The sequence below is a fragment of the Nannobrachium achirus genome (genome assembly GCF_963921795.1).
Source record: "Nannobrachium achirus genome assembly, chromosome: 22".
In the NCBI taxonomy this organism is placed as follows: domain Eukaryota; kingdom Metazoa; phylum Chordata; class Actinopteri; order Myctophiformes; family Myctophidae; genus Nannobrachium; species Nannobrachium achirus.
The window spans coordinates 1,694,065-1,713,644 of NC_137829.1; the positions used below are offsets into that span (position 1 = coordinate 1,694,065).

General features: G+C 43.7%; 1 protein-coding gene across 1 annotated transcript in view; it reads left to right on the top strand.

Moving 5' to 3' along the window:
- The window catches only part of LOC308308144 (low-density lipoprotein receptor-related protein 1B-like), a gene marked incomplete at both ends in the record, with an annotated part of 592,679 nt that overhangs the window by 401,225 nt on the left and 171,874 nt on the right, over positions 1–19,580 (top strand). Inside the window, 2 exon segments of the mRNA XM_080753509.1 lie at positions 6,856–7,045; positions 12,421–12,625. Coding sequence (XP_080609635.1) covers positions 6,856–7,045; positions 12,421–12,625 — 395 coding nt within the window.

Consider the following 19,580-nt stretch of genomic DNA (forward strand, 5'->3'; position numbering starts at 1 on the left):
CACAGATGTGTGTTGTGTAGCAACGGGGGAGGGTCCTGAAAGTGAGTGACAGGTGCGTCACTGGTTATTGGGACAGAATGCGTTGCGTTTTGAAGAATCTGCTGGCTGCAAAAAAAGTTTCTACATTGCAGTATGATACTTTTACTTAAAAGCCCGCTGACACGCCCCGAAATTATAATAGTATGATACAGTAGGTCATGTGGTCTCTCTGAAAACGGTCTGAAACTCATGTCACAATGTAACCCCCCCCCCCCCCCCCCCACAACAGCTGATCAGTACAGCAAGTAGACTTAAGTACAGTCAATTAATTTGTTTGGCTTATAATTGTGCATTCCCACGATGACATCATAAAAATATTCACTCATATTTTAAGATGACTTTTTAAAGTGACAGTACCCCTTTAGGTGACAGTACCCCTTTAAGTAAAACATGTGTGCTATTCCCACCACCGTCAGTAACAGTAAAGTGAATTGAGCAGGTCCATTCCCCCTCCAGCAGCATCCAGCTCTGTGCAGAAATTAACCCATTTAGAATGGGTACACTGACTGTATTGTGTATCATTATTTTATGTTTTAACTATTGAAAAATTGCAGATCTACAAACTCGCAGCGCAGCACTTTTGAAGTGTCTTTTGAATCCTTCTAAGGTTTTTTGAAAAACCCTATGTTTCTATGTCAGCAATCTGGCCAGCCATCGTCAAAGAAAAGGTCCTTTTCACTTAACCGGAGCTCAGTTAGTCTGTTATTGAGAGACTACTATGTCAGTGGTGCTCAAACTTTTTTCATGTGAAGGACCCCCAAAATGATATTTATTTGGCCACGGACCCCCATCTCAAAATATTTAGACCACCCCCCCCCCCCCCCCCCCCCCCCCCCCAGAAGCAAAATTTGAGTTACAAACGTTCGCTTTGAAAATACACACATTCAAAGATTTGCACACATTTTCACGACTTTTTCAAAAATAGCAGATCTGCAAAAATAGCAGATCTACAATATATGTATATCTGCTATTTTTCACTGGTTAAAGCATTCAATAATTCTAGGCCCTAAATGGGTTAAAAAAAAAAGAGAAGCCTCTTCCTGTGTGGCTATCTGCTCCCTACACAGTATCCTGCCTGTGCCCTGTCATTGAGGAAGGGTGAGGATGTTAATCTTCCATATTTCCCTAATTAAACTCCGCGTCCCCCATTAATTACTCCCCAGTCTCGCCAGCGATTTCCGGGTAAAATCCAAGCTGTCAGACTCCCTTTTTATTGCGAACTATTAATTAGTAATTGGCTGACTCAGGTTGTGCTTTAAGTATTCTGGGTGTGTGGCAAGGGTTTATGTCTTTCTTTTTTCTTCTCCTTCTTCTCCCCCGCGCTACCCTGACTTGAGCTCATATCTCTAGGATTGACCACATGTTCACCATTAATGGCAATTAGGGACAGAATTCACAAATGACAGGATAAGCACCAGAGATTTGTACAGAGAGAGAGAGAGAGAGAGAGAGAGAGCGAGAGAGCGAGAGAGCGAGAGAGAGAGAGAGAGAGAGAGAGAGAGAGAGAGAGAGAGTGTCAACGACATGAAACAGCAGCCAAGATCCCCAGACAATGAACGGTGTCAGCTAGGGTTTTTGTTCTTTAAGCAATTTAAGCTTTTCTCCAATTGTCATATCCTTGATACGGAGCACAATAAAGTCACCGTAACAGAACAAAACTCTGCAAGCAAGTGAAAAGTTCATTAAACATAGTTGCGGGTAGTTTTACAGACAATGCAATTTTTTCTGCCAAATACTGCCTGATGTTCTATTGTCAGGCTGACACAAAAGCCATGAAAGCTGAGGGTCTCCGAAGGTTTCCTTGTATTTCCGCAGCTCATTGTGGTTTTAATGAAGTGGCTCTGCCCTCGTAGCGCAAGACACCGGTCGGATGAGCAGCACATTTCAAATTTAACAACGCCATCTGTTAGTTGGAAAAGGCCAGGAAGCTCATATGATTCTTATTGATTTAAACCAACACGCAAACCCACTCATTTCCATTTTTTTCTCTCTATTTTCATTAATTTGAAATCTGAGAGAAATATATTACCCCTCATTTTACAAAGCACAATTCCAGTGTGTTGATGCCAAGCTAATGTATGCCTCTGGTGTGTATATAAAATGATATGTAGCTTCGAGGTTAGTTCAGGCAGATATACTCGAGAGGTTCATACTGCTCTGCACTATGTGGGTGTGTTCAGTGTTGTGCAAGACCCACACATCAGCGTGACGCTGACGTGACAATATATTTCGGTTCATTCTATTTGTGAGTTACGTGACTGAACAGCAGTGTTAATTTTGACGACTAAAACTATGGCGAGAAATGTTTGTCGGCTATACTTTTTTCACAGAAGAAAACGGGGAAAAAAATCTATGGTGACTAAAATTAGACTAAACATATTGACAATTTCGTCAACAAATAAAAAAACTAGACTTAAATGTCAGGGAGGGACTAGTGGAGAAGAGATGCAGTTTGGTTACGCTTGTGTGTTTTGTGCTCAACGTCGTGAGCTTGTAAATCTGCTATTTTCAGCAAGCAACCAAGTGAAAAATCACCATTAAGGCCAACCAACTGTGTATTTAGATAAATTATATTTATCGACTAAAACTAGACTAAAACTAAATCATGTCAGACAACTCAGATGTGACAAAAAATACATTAAAAGTTATTCAAAAGACCATGAATAACATTTCAAAATCTGCTGTCAGACTCACTACTCCTGGATATTGATGGTGATTCATAATGCATTGCATGTCTTGTACCGCATGTGTCCTGTATGTCTTGGTTACGGGCAGTGAATACGCAAGGACCGCAATGGAAACTAGAAAAGAAAATTTCTAAGAAATTTTAAGTGTGCCTGCAGCTCGCTAAGTCTGTGCAACCTTGTGTAGCGGTTGGTGTTAGTGTTTCGTTTTGAGAGGGTCGTTCCCCCTGAAAAACACGTTTTGGCATGAAACGGTTACGTTTTGCGCGTTTGTGGTGCCCCCTATGGGTCGAAGTGGAAATGCTTTTGGGTATATGTTCAGTATAGCGCCCCCCACTTGTGGTTAAAATTTGGTGTTGACTGGATGTTTCGTTTGTGATTTATGGCTACTTCTTACAAAACGGGCTCCTCCCGCTAACTTTGGAACCCTGTTACGGAAGAACGGTATGGACTATCAAAATATCGTTTAAATATGTTTATCGCATGAGTCCATAGATCGTGTGTATCGATTTTTGTGACATTTGGAGAAAATATGTAGGAAAAGGAGCAAAAAGTGTGTTTTGAAGAAAATTCAAAATGGCGGAAAATCTATCCTGACGCAAATGGGCGTGGCCTATATGAGGAGATGCGTCATGACCCAAGGAATCCAGGGAAAAAGGAATTTTAATTTTCCGACCCACGGTTCAAGAGTTACAGGCCGAAAGGTAAAGTGGACTGTTATAGCGCCACCATGAGGCCAACTGACGAAATAATTTTTTATTTAATCCTTGATATCATTATAAATCTCCTCTCCAAGTTTTGAAACTGTAGCCCCTATGGTTTGCGAGAAAAAAAATATTGAATGTGAGTTTTTGCGATTCCCATTATAAGTCAATGGGTAAAATTAATTCACTAATAAATTAATATCAATTAAACGATACAACTTTTCTCTTAGAAAAGTAATAGCACCCCATTCCCGGCCGAGCCGCACGTTTTGATGTATATATTGCGGCGGTGGCGTAAATCGTGCGGCACTTATTACGTGCCGAACTTTGTGGCGAAACTAACTAATGACTTAATTAAGTATGGCGGATTACAATAAGTGTTTTGCCATTGCATGGCAGGCACACTTAACAAGTCATCAAGGCTTGTACGGCAAGTGATTGCACTTGCCGTACGGTTTGCAAACTGCGTTGAATCAATCAATCAATCAATGAACTACCATGTGAGACACATTGTGAGCCGTGTAGAGCCGGCAGTCATACAACAGATTATGAATCAGGCTTAACTCGTTGGACTATAAAGAAAAGGAGGGTTTTGCGTGAGCATCCACGGCGCCGACAGTCAGACAAAACTCCAAGGTTGAAGACTTCACATGGAAATGCTGAAGTGGGTGTTCTATCTTTGAGACTATAGCTCTGACTGCTGCACTCCCGCGCTATAACGCAACGCTCAGAAAGCGTACAGCGTCAGCGAGTCACATATCGTCGTTGTCGGGTGGAAACCTTGTATGTCCAAAACCGCCTCGTGCGAGGCGTTGTGTGCTTGTAGATCGGCTGTTTTCACTACTTTTGTGCGACGGCCTTGTACGATGAAGCATGCGAAAGAACATACAAATTGGAAACTTGGAGATACAAGGTTTCCACCCGACAACGACGATATTTTGATCGATAGGGTAATTTTATTGGAGTAATTGAACACGAATATGCTCCGGATCCTCGACCTGTGCTCACTGCTTTGTCTTCTCTCCGGAGGTTTCAGCTTCCTGTCAGTCAACGCTCTCTCGACGCCTCAAACCCCGGGAATCTGCGTTTACGGGCGTCTGTCTGTCTGGGCATCCTGTGTGTAGGAGAAACTCTCCCTGATGGAAACACAATCTATTTTATTTCTGTGCGTATTGCATGGGCAAACAGCGTTGAGGTTTTTTTTCTCCCTTACTGTCAGTCATGTGCTTACGTCCGTCTGCTGGGGAAATATACACACACAGTTACTTAAAGGTCGTCTTTAAAGGGCTTGCTTTTAGTAGCTCAGCTGCAGTACTGAATGACAACATTGTCATCACATGAACATAAGACATAAATGTTGTGAGTTGTGTAAAATACACCATTACATTAACACACGTTATGTTCTGCTGTAATAAAACCAGTAAGACTCCCTAATCGGGAGATAAGCAACCGTACGGTCGCCTGTAAAAATCGGCCTGATGGTGGCGCTAAATAGGACAGATCCATGTTGATGACATGACTGTAGACATACCGTGTGCCGCTTTGCGTGATTTTAGGTCAAAATGTGTTGGAGCAATGTCCAAAATGTCTTTGAAAAATCAGCCTGATGGTGGCGCTAAATGGGACAGATCCATGTTGATGACATGAGTGTAGACATACCTTGTACCGATTTGTGTGATTTTAGGGCAAAATCTGTAGGAGCAGTGTCCAACAATGTGTTTTGCAAGAATCGGCCTCATGGTGGCGCTAGAAGAGGGCCATGTGAGAAAGGAGGGGTGGAGGTTGTGATTTGGCAGCCAATGAGTGTGTGTGCAAAGTTTGGCATGGATGGGAGCAACGGTGACGGAGATATGAGAAGGGGAAAAGTTGTATGTGACGTGACGTGACGTGACGTGACGTGACGTGCTCTAATTTACATATGGGGGATATTTTTCACAATAATAACATATTTACATGTTCTAGACATGCTAATGATCACAAAAAAAAATAGTAAAGGCTTTTTACTTATGTTTTTGTGAGGAATAGCTTCCATGAAAAAGTGAGATGTTTTTCGTCAAAACTCTGGAATGTCAGCGGGTGTGGCGGGTGTGAATGTCAGCCCCTGTGGGGGGTATTTATATGCAAATATTGTGGCCAATGGCATTGTAATACTAAACAATAGAATCCAATAGTGATGTTTAGGTGGTAGGGGGAGCTAAAATAAAATGATTTCAACCTTTTTTTGGATAAAATACAAACGTTGTAATATTACAACACTGCTGACCTGTGTGTGTTGTGCTGATGTGTTCCTCTCCAGTCGTGGGCTCGGTGGAGGGCCTGGCATACCACCGCTAGAACCACTGGGTTAAAGGGACTACACCATGAATTTATGTTTTTCCAATATTTTTGTATTTTGTTGGTGTCCCACCAGCACGTTCTATCCTCACAAAGTCCTATTTCTGACCATTGTGCCTTTCTCAGTTTATGGGCAGATCTATGTAAGCAGGTCTCAGAACGGGCTGTCTGATTTTAGGTCCGATTGTGACATCACAATCGGGACCTACTGCTGTGCTGAGTGGGGGTTGGGGAGGGGTGGGCAGGCCTGAGAAGGAGGCAGGAGGAGCTGGGAGAGGGTTGGGGAGGGGTGGGCAAGCCTGCTGAGCAGTAGGCGGGGAGGAGTGTGGGGCCAAAACTGGCTCAATAGCGCTAGTCCTCCCACTCAGGACAAGGTGGTACTGCGGCTGAACATGCTCCGAAAGCCAGGCAGAAATGACAGGGGCTCTGTGTGCTCTGAGTGGTAATTTAGCCTCAAACCTTTTGAAAAGGTTTTTTGGGACACAAGCAATGTTATATAAATTATTTTTAAATGCATGGTGTAGAACAGGGGTCAGCAACCTTTTTGAAATGAAGTGCAACGTTTTTATTTTCTAGAGTGTCAGTGTGCCATGTCAACATAAATTTTAATGACAAATATTTTGACGTATTTTGCTCCCAGTCAGAGTTCAGAGTTTTAATGAATGTAGAATTTTGTGCAAGATGTAATTTGCTATAAATTAGCTAACTTCATTTAATTGACCACGTTACATTTTTTTTTAATGAAAAATATTTTGACATATTTTGATTGGCAGGACATTGTTATAACGATCATTAGACCCAGAGCACTAACCCATCTATCTCCCTGACGCCCTCCCCAGTCAGAGTTCAGAGTTTTAATGAATGTAACATTTTGTGCAAGATGTAATTTGCCATAAATGAGCTAGCTTCATTTAATTGACTACGGTTAAAACAAGATTTGTTTTTAAAATAAAAACCCTCTCTCTCACACTTCAGCCAGTGTGCCGGTGATCACCCTTCCCTGTGCCAATGTTGGCACCCGTGCCTAAGGTTGCCTCCCCCTGGTGTAGAACCTTTAACTAACCTGTGTGTGTGTTTTATGTTGTGTGTTCCAGACGTGGGCTCGGTGGAGGGCCTGGCGTACCACCGCGGCTGGGACGCCCTGTTCTGGACCTCCTCCACCACGTCCAGCATCACGCGGCAGAGCCTGGACCAGAGCCGTCCCGGGGCGCTGGGCCGCCAGCAGGTGGTCACCCTGTCCGAGGAGGACCACCCCCACGTGCTGGCCCTGGACGAGTGCCAGAAGTACGGACACACACTGGCTCCACAGAGTCTGGCCTCCTAACTCAGCGGTTCTCAACCTTTTCAGGCTGCGACCCCCAAAATAATCATATATTAACTGGGGACCCCCCTCTACCCTGACAAGCACTAAGAGTTGAGGCATTACATTTTGTATAACGGTTGTATTGTGAAAATAGCCATGTAGATGGGCTATTTTCACAATTTCTGCCTCTAATATTTGACAATTTGGCCAATGTTTAAATTGTAATTTTAGAAGTATTAAAAGGGCCTTAAATTGTCACTTTAGAAATGTGCAGATACCCTCTATACACTTGAACTTTATGTTGGTTTTGGTTACTGTTGAGAGAGAAAACATTGTTGCACATTAAGTTAATCATCTACAGGTTGAGAACCGCTGTCTTAACTCTGTCTTAACTCGGTCTCTGTCTCTCTCTGTCTCTCTCTGTCTCTCTCTGTCTCTCTCTTTGTCTCTCTCTCTCTCTCTCTCTCTCTCTCTCTCTCTCTCTCTCTCTCTCTCTCTCTCTCTCACACACACACACACGCACGCGCGCGCGTGCTCACACGGACACTATCTCGGTCTATGTCTCACTCTCAATCTTCCTCTGTCAGATAGAGCCCCCGCCCCCCCCTCTCTTACATCTAACAAAAGCTCACCAACTGTTGTGTACACACAATACTGTGTACGGCAATAGGGCACAACGATGCAGCAGCGTTAGGAGCGTAGAGTTGGGCAAAATGTTGCTGTGGGCATCTGGCATACCGGGCATATGCCCGGTGGGCCGACCATACAAGTGGGCCTCTGGGCCCCTGGGCCAATGTTTTTTAGTAACAGCATTTTTTGGGCTGGGCGGCCACTTTTTATATATGTTTATTGTTATGTCTTCCTTTATCCCAGCCTCTCTGTCTCTGACTGGCTTGTTATTCATTACACACAACATTTGGCTGCATGTGCTTATGCTGCAGTGTTCTGTGTGTCGCTACGGCGCATCACATTTGTCATTCTGCAACGATGCTAACGTTTGTTTATGCTGCACATATTACCTCACTGCTAGAGGAGTCATTTGCTTCGACGCGAGCGTGCGACTTAATGTCTGTGGCAGCCTGGTGTGTCTTTGTACGATATATATGGGATTTCTATCTGAGATCCATTACACGGGGAACACTAAGGCGTTATTGCATTTACTGCGTCTACACAATCCCAACACCGAGATGATTTAAAAAAAAAACTCCAGCAGGGGCCCTGCATGCTGTCTTTTTTAGAGTGTTCTTCACACTTGTTAGGTACAGTATTTATATTCTGATCTGAACCTGAGAGGAGAGGAGAGGTTTTGCAGCCTTGGAGTTGTGCAGTTGCAAAGACAGGTAATTGGTTTGACACTTTCATTTGTGTGCCAGTTTGAAAGAAGAAGAGGAGGAAAAGTGCCTGAGGTGTTTTTTCTTTTTCTTTCTTTCAGTTTTTTTCCCCGCTCCTCACACAACAACGCCGCCGATGTTCCTGTTACGTCTACTTATGACTCGTTCATGAATATGATAATGTTACCATAATGTTACGTCTACTTATGACTCGTTCATGAATATGATAATGTTACCCTGTTACGTCTACTTATGACTCGTTCATGAATATGATAATGTTACCCTGTTACGTCTACTTATGACTCGTTCATGAATATGATAATGTTACCACAAGCAGTCTGGAAGACATGAACAAAGGAAAAGACAGAGAGAGAGAGGGGGGGAACGAGCCAGAGCGGAGTATCGCGGCGGCACTCCTTAGGACGGCTAACGAAATTAATTTCCCTGACCTCGGACCGTATCCTTGGGTTGGCTAATTTGGCACCATATCCATCCTCCTCCACTCCAGAAAATACTGTCTGATAATTACAATTTAAACTGAAGTGATTAATTAGCAAGTGGACTGGCAGTGGCTCCTGACCGGGGGTGCTTATTAAGCCATGTAGGCCTAGAATTATTGAATGCTTTAACAATTGAAAAATAGCAGATCTACAAGCTCATAGCGTGGCACAGAGTCTTTAAATATCTAATTTTTCAAAGTGAACATTTGTAACTAAAATATTTGCTTCTGGGGGGTCCCTGATACAAAATATTTTGAGACGGGGGTCGGTGGCCAAATACATATAATTTTAGGGGTCCTTGACATGAAAAGGTTTGAGAATCACTGACGTAGAAACGTGTGTTTTTCAAAAAACCCTAGAAGGATTTAGAAGACACTCATAGAATCGGGTCAAAATCGGGTCAAAATTCAAATGTTCATGATTTTTCAAAAATAGCAGATGTAAAGGCTCGCAGTGCGGCACTCGGTGCCGCGCCGTGAGCTTTTATATCTGCTATTTTTTATAGTTAAAGCATAAAATAATACACAATAATGCGTACCCGGTCTAAATGCGTTAACCCCCCCCCCCCCTCTCCCAGAGTGAGGAGGACTTCCTCCGTGACTTCATTACGGCGTCGGAAGGGGAGGAATCGGTTACGAGCCTACTTCACCGCACCTGGAGTTTGACCCCCAGAGCACTGGAGGTGTCACGGTGGAAGCTCCTTAGCCGCCATGCACGCAGACACTTCCTCTCTGCCTTTCTCATCACTTCTATAGAGCATCGAAGCAGGAAGTGGTTTCCGGGCTCCACCAAACAATCTCCCATTCATTTTCACAACCAAATCACAACCATAAAACCTTTGATCCTATCCACCTGTCATACAAGCTCGCGTCGCAGACGCAACCGGTGTGAGCTCGTAGATCACACTCGGCTGCGACGCCGGAAATGCCGCCCGCCTTCTGCGCAATGCACGATGGGATGTTGGAAGTTTGTGGATATGAAACGTATTTTAATATTTCATTATTTGAGATATACTACATTTAACAAATACCCTTATTGCAAACAGTACAATTAATTACCAAGCAATGCTAAAAGGATTAAACAAAGAGCCCTGAGGGTCTGTTTACGTACATGCATTCAATTCATAATCAGGAGATACAATTTAATATTAACCAACGAAACATATTACGGTATACAAGCTTGTGACTAAATATTAACAATAACTACATTGTATCCGCTAGGTTTCTGCCCGATAGCAACAATATATGCTATTGAATATGTAAAACAATCCATGCTCAAGAGAATCCAGAGAATTCCACACCGATGCCTTTTTATCTTTTATCTTTCTTTGTTTCTTTGTTTGTTTGTTTGTTTATTTTTTTCTTTCTTTCTTTCTTTCTTTCTTTCTTTACTTCTTTCTTTACTTCTTTCCTTATTTCGTTCCTTCCTTCCCTCCCCATAATCTTGAGAATCCCTAACAGAGGAGAATGTATATGAACAGATGTTCCTCGTGGACAACCTGCCATGCTAATCGGTTTGCGTCAAATGGAAATTAAGTGGCAGGACAGCTGCTCCCATATCCGTCCTGGGCGCTCTCTCGCCGAGCTGCGTGGGACGCCTGGCACACTCGCTAGCAGATGACAGGGCCACCAGGCAGACGACAGGGTCCACCAGGCCACTACGTGCCTGCGTACGTACGTACGTACGTACGTGGCAGCTACGGGATCGTAGTTGAATTAGCTGATAACTGAGTGACACCACCGCATCGACCTCTGGAGATTTAGTGCAGCCATGAATAATTCCTTCCTCCATCCATTAGTGTTTGTTTCCCCCCCCCCCCCCCCCCCCCCTGGTCAAAGTGCACCCTGACATGTTACAATAACCCGGCTCCTTTACAGCCATCATGCTCCACACTCCCCCCACGATTCAATTTCCCTGAACATATATTTGTTTTGTACTCTTTGCTGCGTGCGGTACGTGTGTGGAGTAGTGCAGGCAAATGGGCTCTTTTTGTAGGAGTAAGAGTTATGGTGACATCTGCATGTCATGACGGAGCAAATTGCTAGGAATGCCACGGTGTGAAGACAACGCTTTTGCTGCTCTTGCAGTCTCAATATCCTGGGTCAACACGTACTCCGAGAAGCAAGTCAGACTGTACCCACTGAGAGGCCCGCTCTCCATCTGAAGAGCCTGGGTTTGTTCCGGGAGCATCTGCCTTTTGTGGCAACAATGACACATGAAGTCGTTGCAGCTCAGCTTATCCAACAAAGCCTGGAAGACCAGGTTGTTTATCATGTTTATGCATGGGATGAATTAACAACGCGCCACACGTGTGCTGTGCACAAAACCTGCATGCAAAACAAAGCTACGGTTGTGGAGATAAAAGCAAAAATAGAAGACAACAAACCTTTATAGAACAGACTGTTCGTTTACGGTGTTGGCGCTTCCGGTTCCGGCCATAATCCGGAAGTACAAACCAACTGGGAACTGCTGAGCCCCATTTCACTTTTTTGGATTGTTTTATAACTACACTAAAAATACGTAAAATGTTTTTATGGCACATGACGCCATTGTTAAAAAAGACGTAAAATGTGTTTTTGGCACATAAAGAATTTGAAAGCCGACGTTACTGACTTTACTGACTTTACTCTGACGGTTCATAAATGAACTGATAAGGAGCGCTTCATGACATCAAAACCATATCGGAGCAGATTCTCAGCATCTTTCCAAACTCTACCTGCCACAGTTTTTTCCCCTATCTTTTTATTTTTATTTTTTACAAACGCTACACTTTAATAAGATGTTAAAAGGATAGTTCATGATTTTTTTTGTCACATTCCTGAGCCAATCATTTGATGACCAGCAGTGGTTCCCTATGGAGACACAAAACAACTATTTTGTTCCCTATGGAGACACAAAACAACTCCTTTGTTTCCTGTGGGGACACAATGAGTCTCCTCATATTATTGGCTTAGAAATGAAAAAACAAAACAAAAACAAACATAATACAGTGTGTGTGTGTGTGTGCGTGCGTGCGTGTGTGTGTGTGTGTGTGTGTGTGTGTGTGTGTGTGTGTGTGTGTGTGTGTGTGTGTGTGTGTGTGTGTGTGTGTGTGTGTGTGTGTGTGTGTGTGTGTGTGTGTGTGTGTGTGTGTGTGTGTGTGTATAAGTCTCCGTGGAGTGAGTAGGCCATAGATAAGTAAGCCATTTACCATGAGAGGGAGTGGGTTGTTGGCTGATTTACCACTGTTTCAGGGTTGTGGCACGAGGCGAAGCCACGACCCTCGAATGGTAAATTGCTTTTCTACCACTTCTACAATATAAATGAAAGAAAACACAGTTGTAACTTGCAAGGCTATTTAGTTACAATCATTAATTGTTTCAGTGGGCGGGGTCGATGAGCCAACTCAAGGTTGTTGACTGATTTACCACTGTTTTAAGCCAATCAGAATCCAGTATCTGAACATGTGACCACAACAAAATGGTAAAAGGTTTTTTTTTACTATCCCTTTAATCTTGGTGGTGCTGTTGTTGTTGGATCCTTCAGCCTGATGTTCTGGACCAACTGGAACGAGCAGAGGCCCAGCATCATGAGGTCCACGCTGGCCGGGAACAACATGATGGTCATCGTCAGCACGGACATCCTGACGCCCAACGGTCTGACCATCGACCACAAAGCCGAGAAGCTCTACTTCTCCGACGGCAGTCTGGGGCGGATCGAGAGATGCGACTACGACGGTTCAAACAGATATGTGAGTACCGTGGCCCGTGAGCCCCTGATTTACACACCCCAGGGGCGTCACAAGGGGGGGGGGGGGGGGAAGTGGGACTGGGAGTAACTGGGGCCCAATGTGGAGGGGCCTGGAATTATTTTATACTTTAGCTATTGAAAAATAGCAGATATACAAGCTCACAGCGCGGCACCGAGTGCCGCGCTGCGAGCTTTTTAGGCGAACATTTGTAACTCAAATTTTGCTTCTGGGGGGGGGGTCCCTGGAAATAAATGTTTTGAGATGGGGGGTCCGTGGCCAAATACATATCATTTTGGGGGTCCTTCACATGAAAAGTTTTGAGCACCACTGACAGAAACATAGTTTTTTTTTTTCAAAAAAAAAACTTACATTCAGGAATATTCAAAGACTTGCTCAATTGCTCACGATTTTTCAAAAATAGCAGATCTACAAGCTCACAGTGCGGCACTCGGTGCCGCGCTGCATGTGAGCTTGTAGATCTGCTATTTTTCAGCTTTGTCGCGCTCTGCCCGTGGTGCTCTATGTGCAGGGGTCTTCAATGGGTGGTCCGTGAAGTGAACTCTAGGGGGTCCTCAGAGTTACAGCAGGGGGCCGCCAAATTTGTGTGTGTCTTGTGTGTTGTTTTTTCATCCACTTGGACCAAAGCATCCCTCCCTATACTGAGGAGATCTTAAGACAAAAAAATAGACGATCTACAAGCTCACAGCGCCTCTCAGCACGAGAGGTTTGGTGTTGAAGGAAAAAAGAGCAGATCAAGTACAGAGTGAAAGGTCAAGTTTACTAAGTATTGACGGTTTAAGTGGTTAAATGTCTGAAAATACACATTAGGAGATAATGAATCCAAAATAGTGAAGATAGTGATGTCAAGTCTATATATGAAGCCATCTACAGTATGACATCTACGAAAAAGTTTAATCTTAATTTTATACCATGTAGTAGTTCCTGTAGGGGTTCCTGCTTCATCTCTCTCTCTCGGCTAAGGAGTCCCTCCTTCATTAGCTAAGGGGTCCCTGCTTCATCTCTCTCTCTCAGCTAAGGGGTCTCTCCTTCATCTCTCTCTCAGCTAAGGGGTCCCTGCTTCATCTCTGTCTCAGCTAAGGGGTCCCTGCTTCATCTCTCTCTCTCGGCTAAGGAGTCCCTGCTTCATCTCTCTCTCAGCTAAGGGGTCCCTGCTTCATCTCTCTCTCAGCTAAGGGGTCCCTGCTTCATCTCTCTCTCTCAGCTAAGGGGTCCCTGCTTCATCTCTCTCAGCTAAGGGGTCCCTGCTTCATTTCTCTCTCTCAGCTAAGGGGTCCCTGCTTCATCTCTCTCAGCTAAGGGGTCCCTGCTTCATCTCTCTCAGCTAAGGGGTCCCTGCTTCATCTCTCTCAGCTAAGGGGTCCCTGCTTCATCTCTCTCTCTCAGCTAAGGGGTCCCTGCTTCATCTCTCTCTCAGCTAAGGGGTCCTTGCTTCATCTCTCTCTCGGCTAAGGGGTCCTGGAATGAAAAACATTGAAGACTCCTGCTCAGTCTAAACAATGCTTGTTGTTAGGGGTGGGCGATATGGTGATAATTATCGTTGAGACGATACAATGTCTCCACGATATGCCTTTTCAGAGGTATTTTATTTATCGTGATACAATTGGGGGAGCCTTGTAAAAAATCCTGTTTAATCGTTAATACAGAGATTCATTGCAGAATTTAATTTAAACCATTGGTCTAAATCAGTAGTTCTCAATCTTTAAAATGTCAGGGTCTCCACTTAACTCTGACAGTATACAAATGAAACCAAATGGACCCGTAAGGGCCCATTTGGTTTCATTTGTATACTGTCAGAGTTACATACTTGTAAGGGTCAATTTAGACCTCCCAAAAAGGAACCCAGAGAGTCTAGTAGTTTTTGTCAAGTAACTTGAAAAATGACCCCTACTTGTTGTGATTCAGAATAAGGCACCCTTCACTCTAATCTGTTAGAACTGTGTAGTTAGTCTAGACTCTATTCATTGTTGTGCATTATTTACGTTCGTTTCGTTCCTTTTCTTTGGTACAAAAAAGTTAGTCCCACTGGTGTGATGATGAGTTTGCAAAGTTGAAATGTAGAAAACATTCATTGATGTAAGCTCTGTGCTTTATGGATTCATAGAAACTTTAGTCTAGACTAATAACACACACACACGCACACACGCACACACACACACGCACGCACGCACGCACGCACGCACGCACGCGCGCACACACACACACACACACACACACACACACACACACACACACACACACACACACACACACACACACACACACACACACACACAGAATATACACAGGGCCGGACTGGGACATAAATTCGGCCCTGTCATCTTGGCCCAGATCGGCCCACCACAACGGGCGCGAACAGAACATACTGTAGAAGATCTACAAGCCCACACCGCATTGAGGCAGCGGCGCGTTGTGGGCTTGTATGCTGTTCAAAATTTGGGTGGGACTCCTGGGCCACAGTAGCCTGTGATTGGGCCACTAGGCCTGTATTCAGATGATAGACAAGCCAGTGGGCCAATCATGTGATGTCTCTCTGCTCTGTGGGCCAGTGCCACTAAGTGGAGAGGGCCTAGAGGGCTTAGTTATTATTATTATTATTATTTGATAGCACTATTTTACTCTTACTTTGATTTAACAAGCTTGCGCGATGGTGCACGGGTCATGCATGGATAATGCACGGATTGTGCACCACACGTGTGCGTGCCATTCACAGCTTTCAAAGAAAGAAATCCACATTCAAGAGATAGAGCTAGCTAGGCTATCTTCAAAGTAAACAAACATGGCTGTCATATTTGAAAGATAGAGTTGTTCTGGGAGTCAAACATGCGTTTTGCGATCACGATCATGGAGAAAGTAGGAACTAGGGAGTGAAAAAAAAAAAAAAAAAAAGACAGAACTCGGGAAACTCGTGTTTGGCACCAAGTGTGTTTGTAAAACTGGTAATAATTTCTTTGAATCCCATGTCTATAATGCTCACAATCGCACCTCTGAGTGCGTATAACTATAATCACTGTGTTATAAGCCGAATATGATTCATTAGTACATTTTACAGTATAGACATGGGCTTCATAGAGTAGGGCCTGGGTCAAATATGAATCCAGAGTACCATGACAATGATTATGGGTCAAATGAGTAACCTATTTTTGTGGGTCAAAATAAAAGTATAATATTTGCCTCTGTGTCACACATCCACACGTTTGTCTCGACGAGCTATACAACATACTAAAAGATGGGCACTATCGGAAAATTAAAACGATTTTTTTTTTTAAATCTTTTGTCTTTTGGGGGGTTTTGAAGACAATCTGAAAGAAAAAAAATTGCCCAAATTATGGGTTATTGGGGGACCAACTGGTACTTGGGTTATTTTCTAGTGTTCTTCAGTGGAATCAATGCGAATGTCAGTGATCTCTGTCTCTTTTTGTTTTTAATTAAAGAACGGCACTAAAAAATGTCAAGCTTTATGTCTGACAGCCATAATAGAGACGTTCCACTGCTGAAGACATTTGACAGACGAGAAGGACACGACGTTCTGGAAGGGAATGTCACATTGATCTGAACATTGATCTGAACCCCCTTCAGTCCTGAGATGAGATGAACCAATCTTCTTACTGTCTCTGCCACGCAATCTCCTCCGCAGGGGCGTCACAAGGGGTAGGAAAGTGGGACTGAGTTACCGGGGCCCAAGGTGGAGGGGCCCCTAATAACTTTATCTATCGAAAAATAGCAGATATACAAGCTCACAGCGCGGCACCGAGTGCCGCGCTGCGAGCTTGTAGATCTGCTATTTTTGAAAAGTTGTGAAAATGTGTGAAAATCTTTGAATATATGTATTTTTTAAGCGAACATTTCTAACTCAAATTTTGCTTCTGGGGGGGGTCCCTGGAACTAAATATTTTGAGATCGGGGTTCCGTGGCCGAATACATATATCATCTTGGGGGTCCTTGACATAGGTTTCTTGCACACATTTTCACGATTTTTCAAAAAATAGCAGATATACAAGCTCGCAGCGCGGCACCGAGTGCCGCGCTGCGAGCTTGTATATCTGCTATTTTTCAATAGTTAACATTCATGGGGGGGGGGGCCGCAGTGAATCCTTGTACCCAGGGCCCAGAATTTGGTGTGACGCCCCTGGCTCCGTCCGTCCGTCCGTCGTCTCCATTGGGGCTGGCGGAGGGAGCGCGGCTGCCACGCCATGAATGGCCTTTGAAAAACCTCTGGTGTTCCTTTCTTTCTCATATTTCATCACTGAGAGAGCCCCTGGTTTACTTCATTATAGAAGTCATTTCCCTGCTAAAGTACAGGAGCTTTGTGTGCGCGCGTGTCTCTGTGGGCGCACGCTTGCGTGCGCAGTAAAGGGGTGTAACGATATAGTAACTGAATCCAAAAATCGGATTTAATTATTATTATTACTATATTGTTTGCAAAAGCAAAATATCGTACCGTTTTGGCTTTGTATCGTGTCGTATCGCTTTAAAATGCGGTAATCGGTATCGAATCGTTTTGCAATTCAAATAATTGATTGTATGGAAACTAAGTATTTGTGCCTTGTATTTAGCAATTTTAAGAGGGAAAATTAAAAAGAGGGATTTAATTACTTTTCCATTCCATATAGCTACTCTTGGTCTATCGATAAATGTGTGTAATCTCTGTATTCATGTCAAGGTGGATTTGTCCATATGTGTTGAAATATAATGTCGATGTATTTGCTAGATAATCACAGCGTTTACTTCCATAATAATAGATTCTTTTACATGTTTTACACATATTATTATTATTTATTGTTATTTTAATTGGGTTAGGGTTAGGGTTATTATTAATAATATTTCATTTCTTTGACAAATAGTTACGATATCGATTTTAAATCATTGGATCGAATCGTATCGTCATGAATGAACCAATATCGTCCATGTATCGTATCGTCAACCATGTATCGTGATGCGTATCGTATCGTTGTTAAAATGTATCGTTACACCCCTAGTGCGCAGGTTCTCTTCTTTTCTCTTACATCCCAGAGAGGTTGCATGCATAATGTATTTGATCCTGAAAATCCAAAAGGCATAAGTATCCCTCCTGTATCCCTATATACCGTATATATATATGCAATGTAATGGATTACATCACTCGGTGGCCTTCTATATATTCCGTGGATTTCAATTTGTGCTTGACACGACCTGCGTGTCGCACCACCTTGGCCCCGTCTCAATTAGTTACCCATCCTAGCAGCGGAGCGGAGCGCCGCGGGGTCGCTGGGGCACAGAGGAGCCCCCTCCCAGGTCCCCCATACCTGCCCCCCCCCCCCCCCCCCCCCACTGTACAGCCCGGCTAATGAAGGGCTTTGCAGCGGCAGTCGGAGACCCCCGCAGGCGCCCGACGCAAGCCGTCAAAGTACCAATTAAAATGTGAAAATTAAAAGAGAGGAAACTGATTGTCAACTGAACTGCAACGGAGCTTAGGTTCTCGGGGGGGTGCATCCATCCCAAGGATGGGATGGGATGCACGCACGCAAAGTCCTTCCTTTTGTGTGTGTGTGTGTGAGAGAGACCAACGCATATCATTGCTGTCAAGTAAAGACCTTAATTGTTACTCCATATTTCAACATGTGTTTTAGCCCCGTAAATTAGCTTGTAGATCGGCTATTTTTGCTATGTTTGAACGAGTGAAAGTGGTTTTGAGATTTTTCCTTGGCAGGAAGAAGATTGAGAACCAACTGCTCCGTTCCATTTCCTGTAAAGTAATAGTTTGTTTTGGACACACATGGTTTCCCTCTCATCGACATGGCAGTGTTGATATTGACAGCACATTTTGATTTCATTTTAGTCATAGTCTTTTGAATTGTAGTCATTTTCATGGAATAAATCTACAATGTAGAAAACTGATTCAAACTCAAACACACCAAAATTAGGAGATCTACAAGCTCAAAACGTGTCGCTTAAAGGACCATTTCACCTCTGGGACAACCAGATCTTATTTTATTGTTGTTTGGGACACGATCAACACAATCCGATATTGCATCAACTGATGCATCATATGATGCAAAATGCTTTAACGTATAAGCACCATTTTCATTCCACAATTGCAGACTATTAACCCACAGCGCGTCAAATGTCAACTGGAACAGTCGATCCCTTCTCCCCTTGACGACTGTGAGTGACGCAATCCCATGTGACATGTCAAACATTAGCCCCAGATCATGTGACATGTCAAACATTAGCCCCAGATCCCATGTGACATGTCAAACATTAGCCCCAGATCCCATGTGACATGTCAAACATTAGCCCCAGATCCCATGTGACATGTCAAACATTAGCCCCAGATCAATCCCATGTGACATGTCAAACATTAGCCCCAGATCAATCCCATGTGACATGTCAAACATTAGCCCCAGATCATGTGACATGTCAAACATTAGCCCCAGATCATGTGACATGTCAAACATTAGCCCCAGATCAATCCCATGTGACATGTCAAACATTAGCCCCAGATCAATCCCATGTGACATGTCAAACATTAGCCCCAGATCATGTGACATGTCAAACATTAGCCCCAGATCCCATGTGACATGTCAAACATTAGCCCCAGATCCCATGTGACATGTCAAACATTAGCCCCAGATCCCATGTGACATGTCAAACATTAGCCCCAGATCAATCCCATGTGACATGTCAAACATTAGCCCCAGATCAATCCCATGTGACATGTCAAACATTAGCCCCAGATCAATCCCATGTGACATGTCAAACATTAGCCCCAGATCATGTGACATGTCAAACATTAGCCCCAGATCCCATGTGACATGTCAAACATTAGCCCCAGATCCCATGTGACATGTCAAACATTAGCCCCAGATCAATCCCATGTGACATGTCAAACATTAGCCCCAGATCAATCCCATGTGACATGTCAAACATTAGCCCCAGATCAATCCCATGTGACATG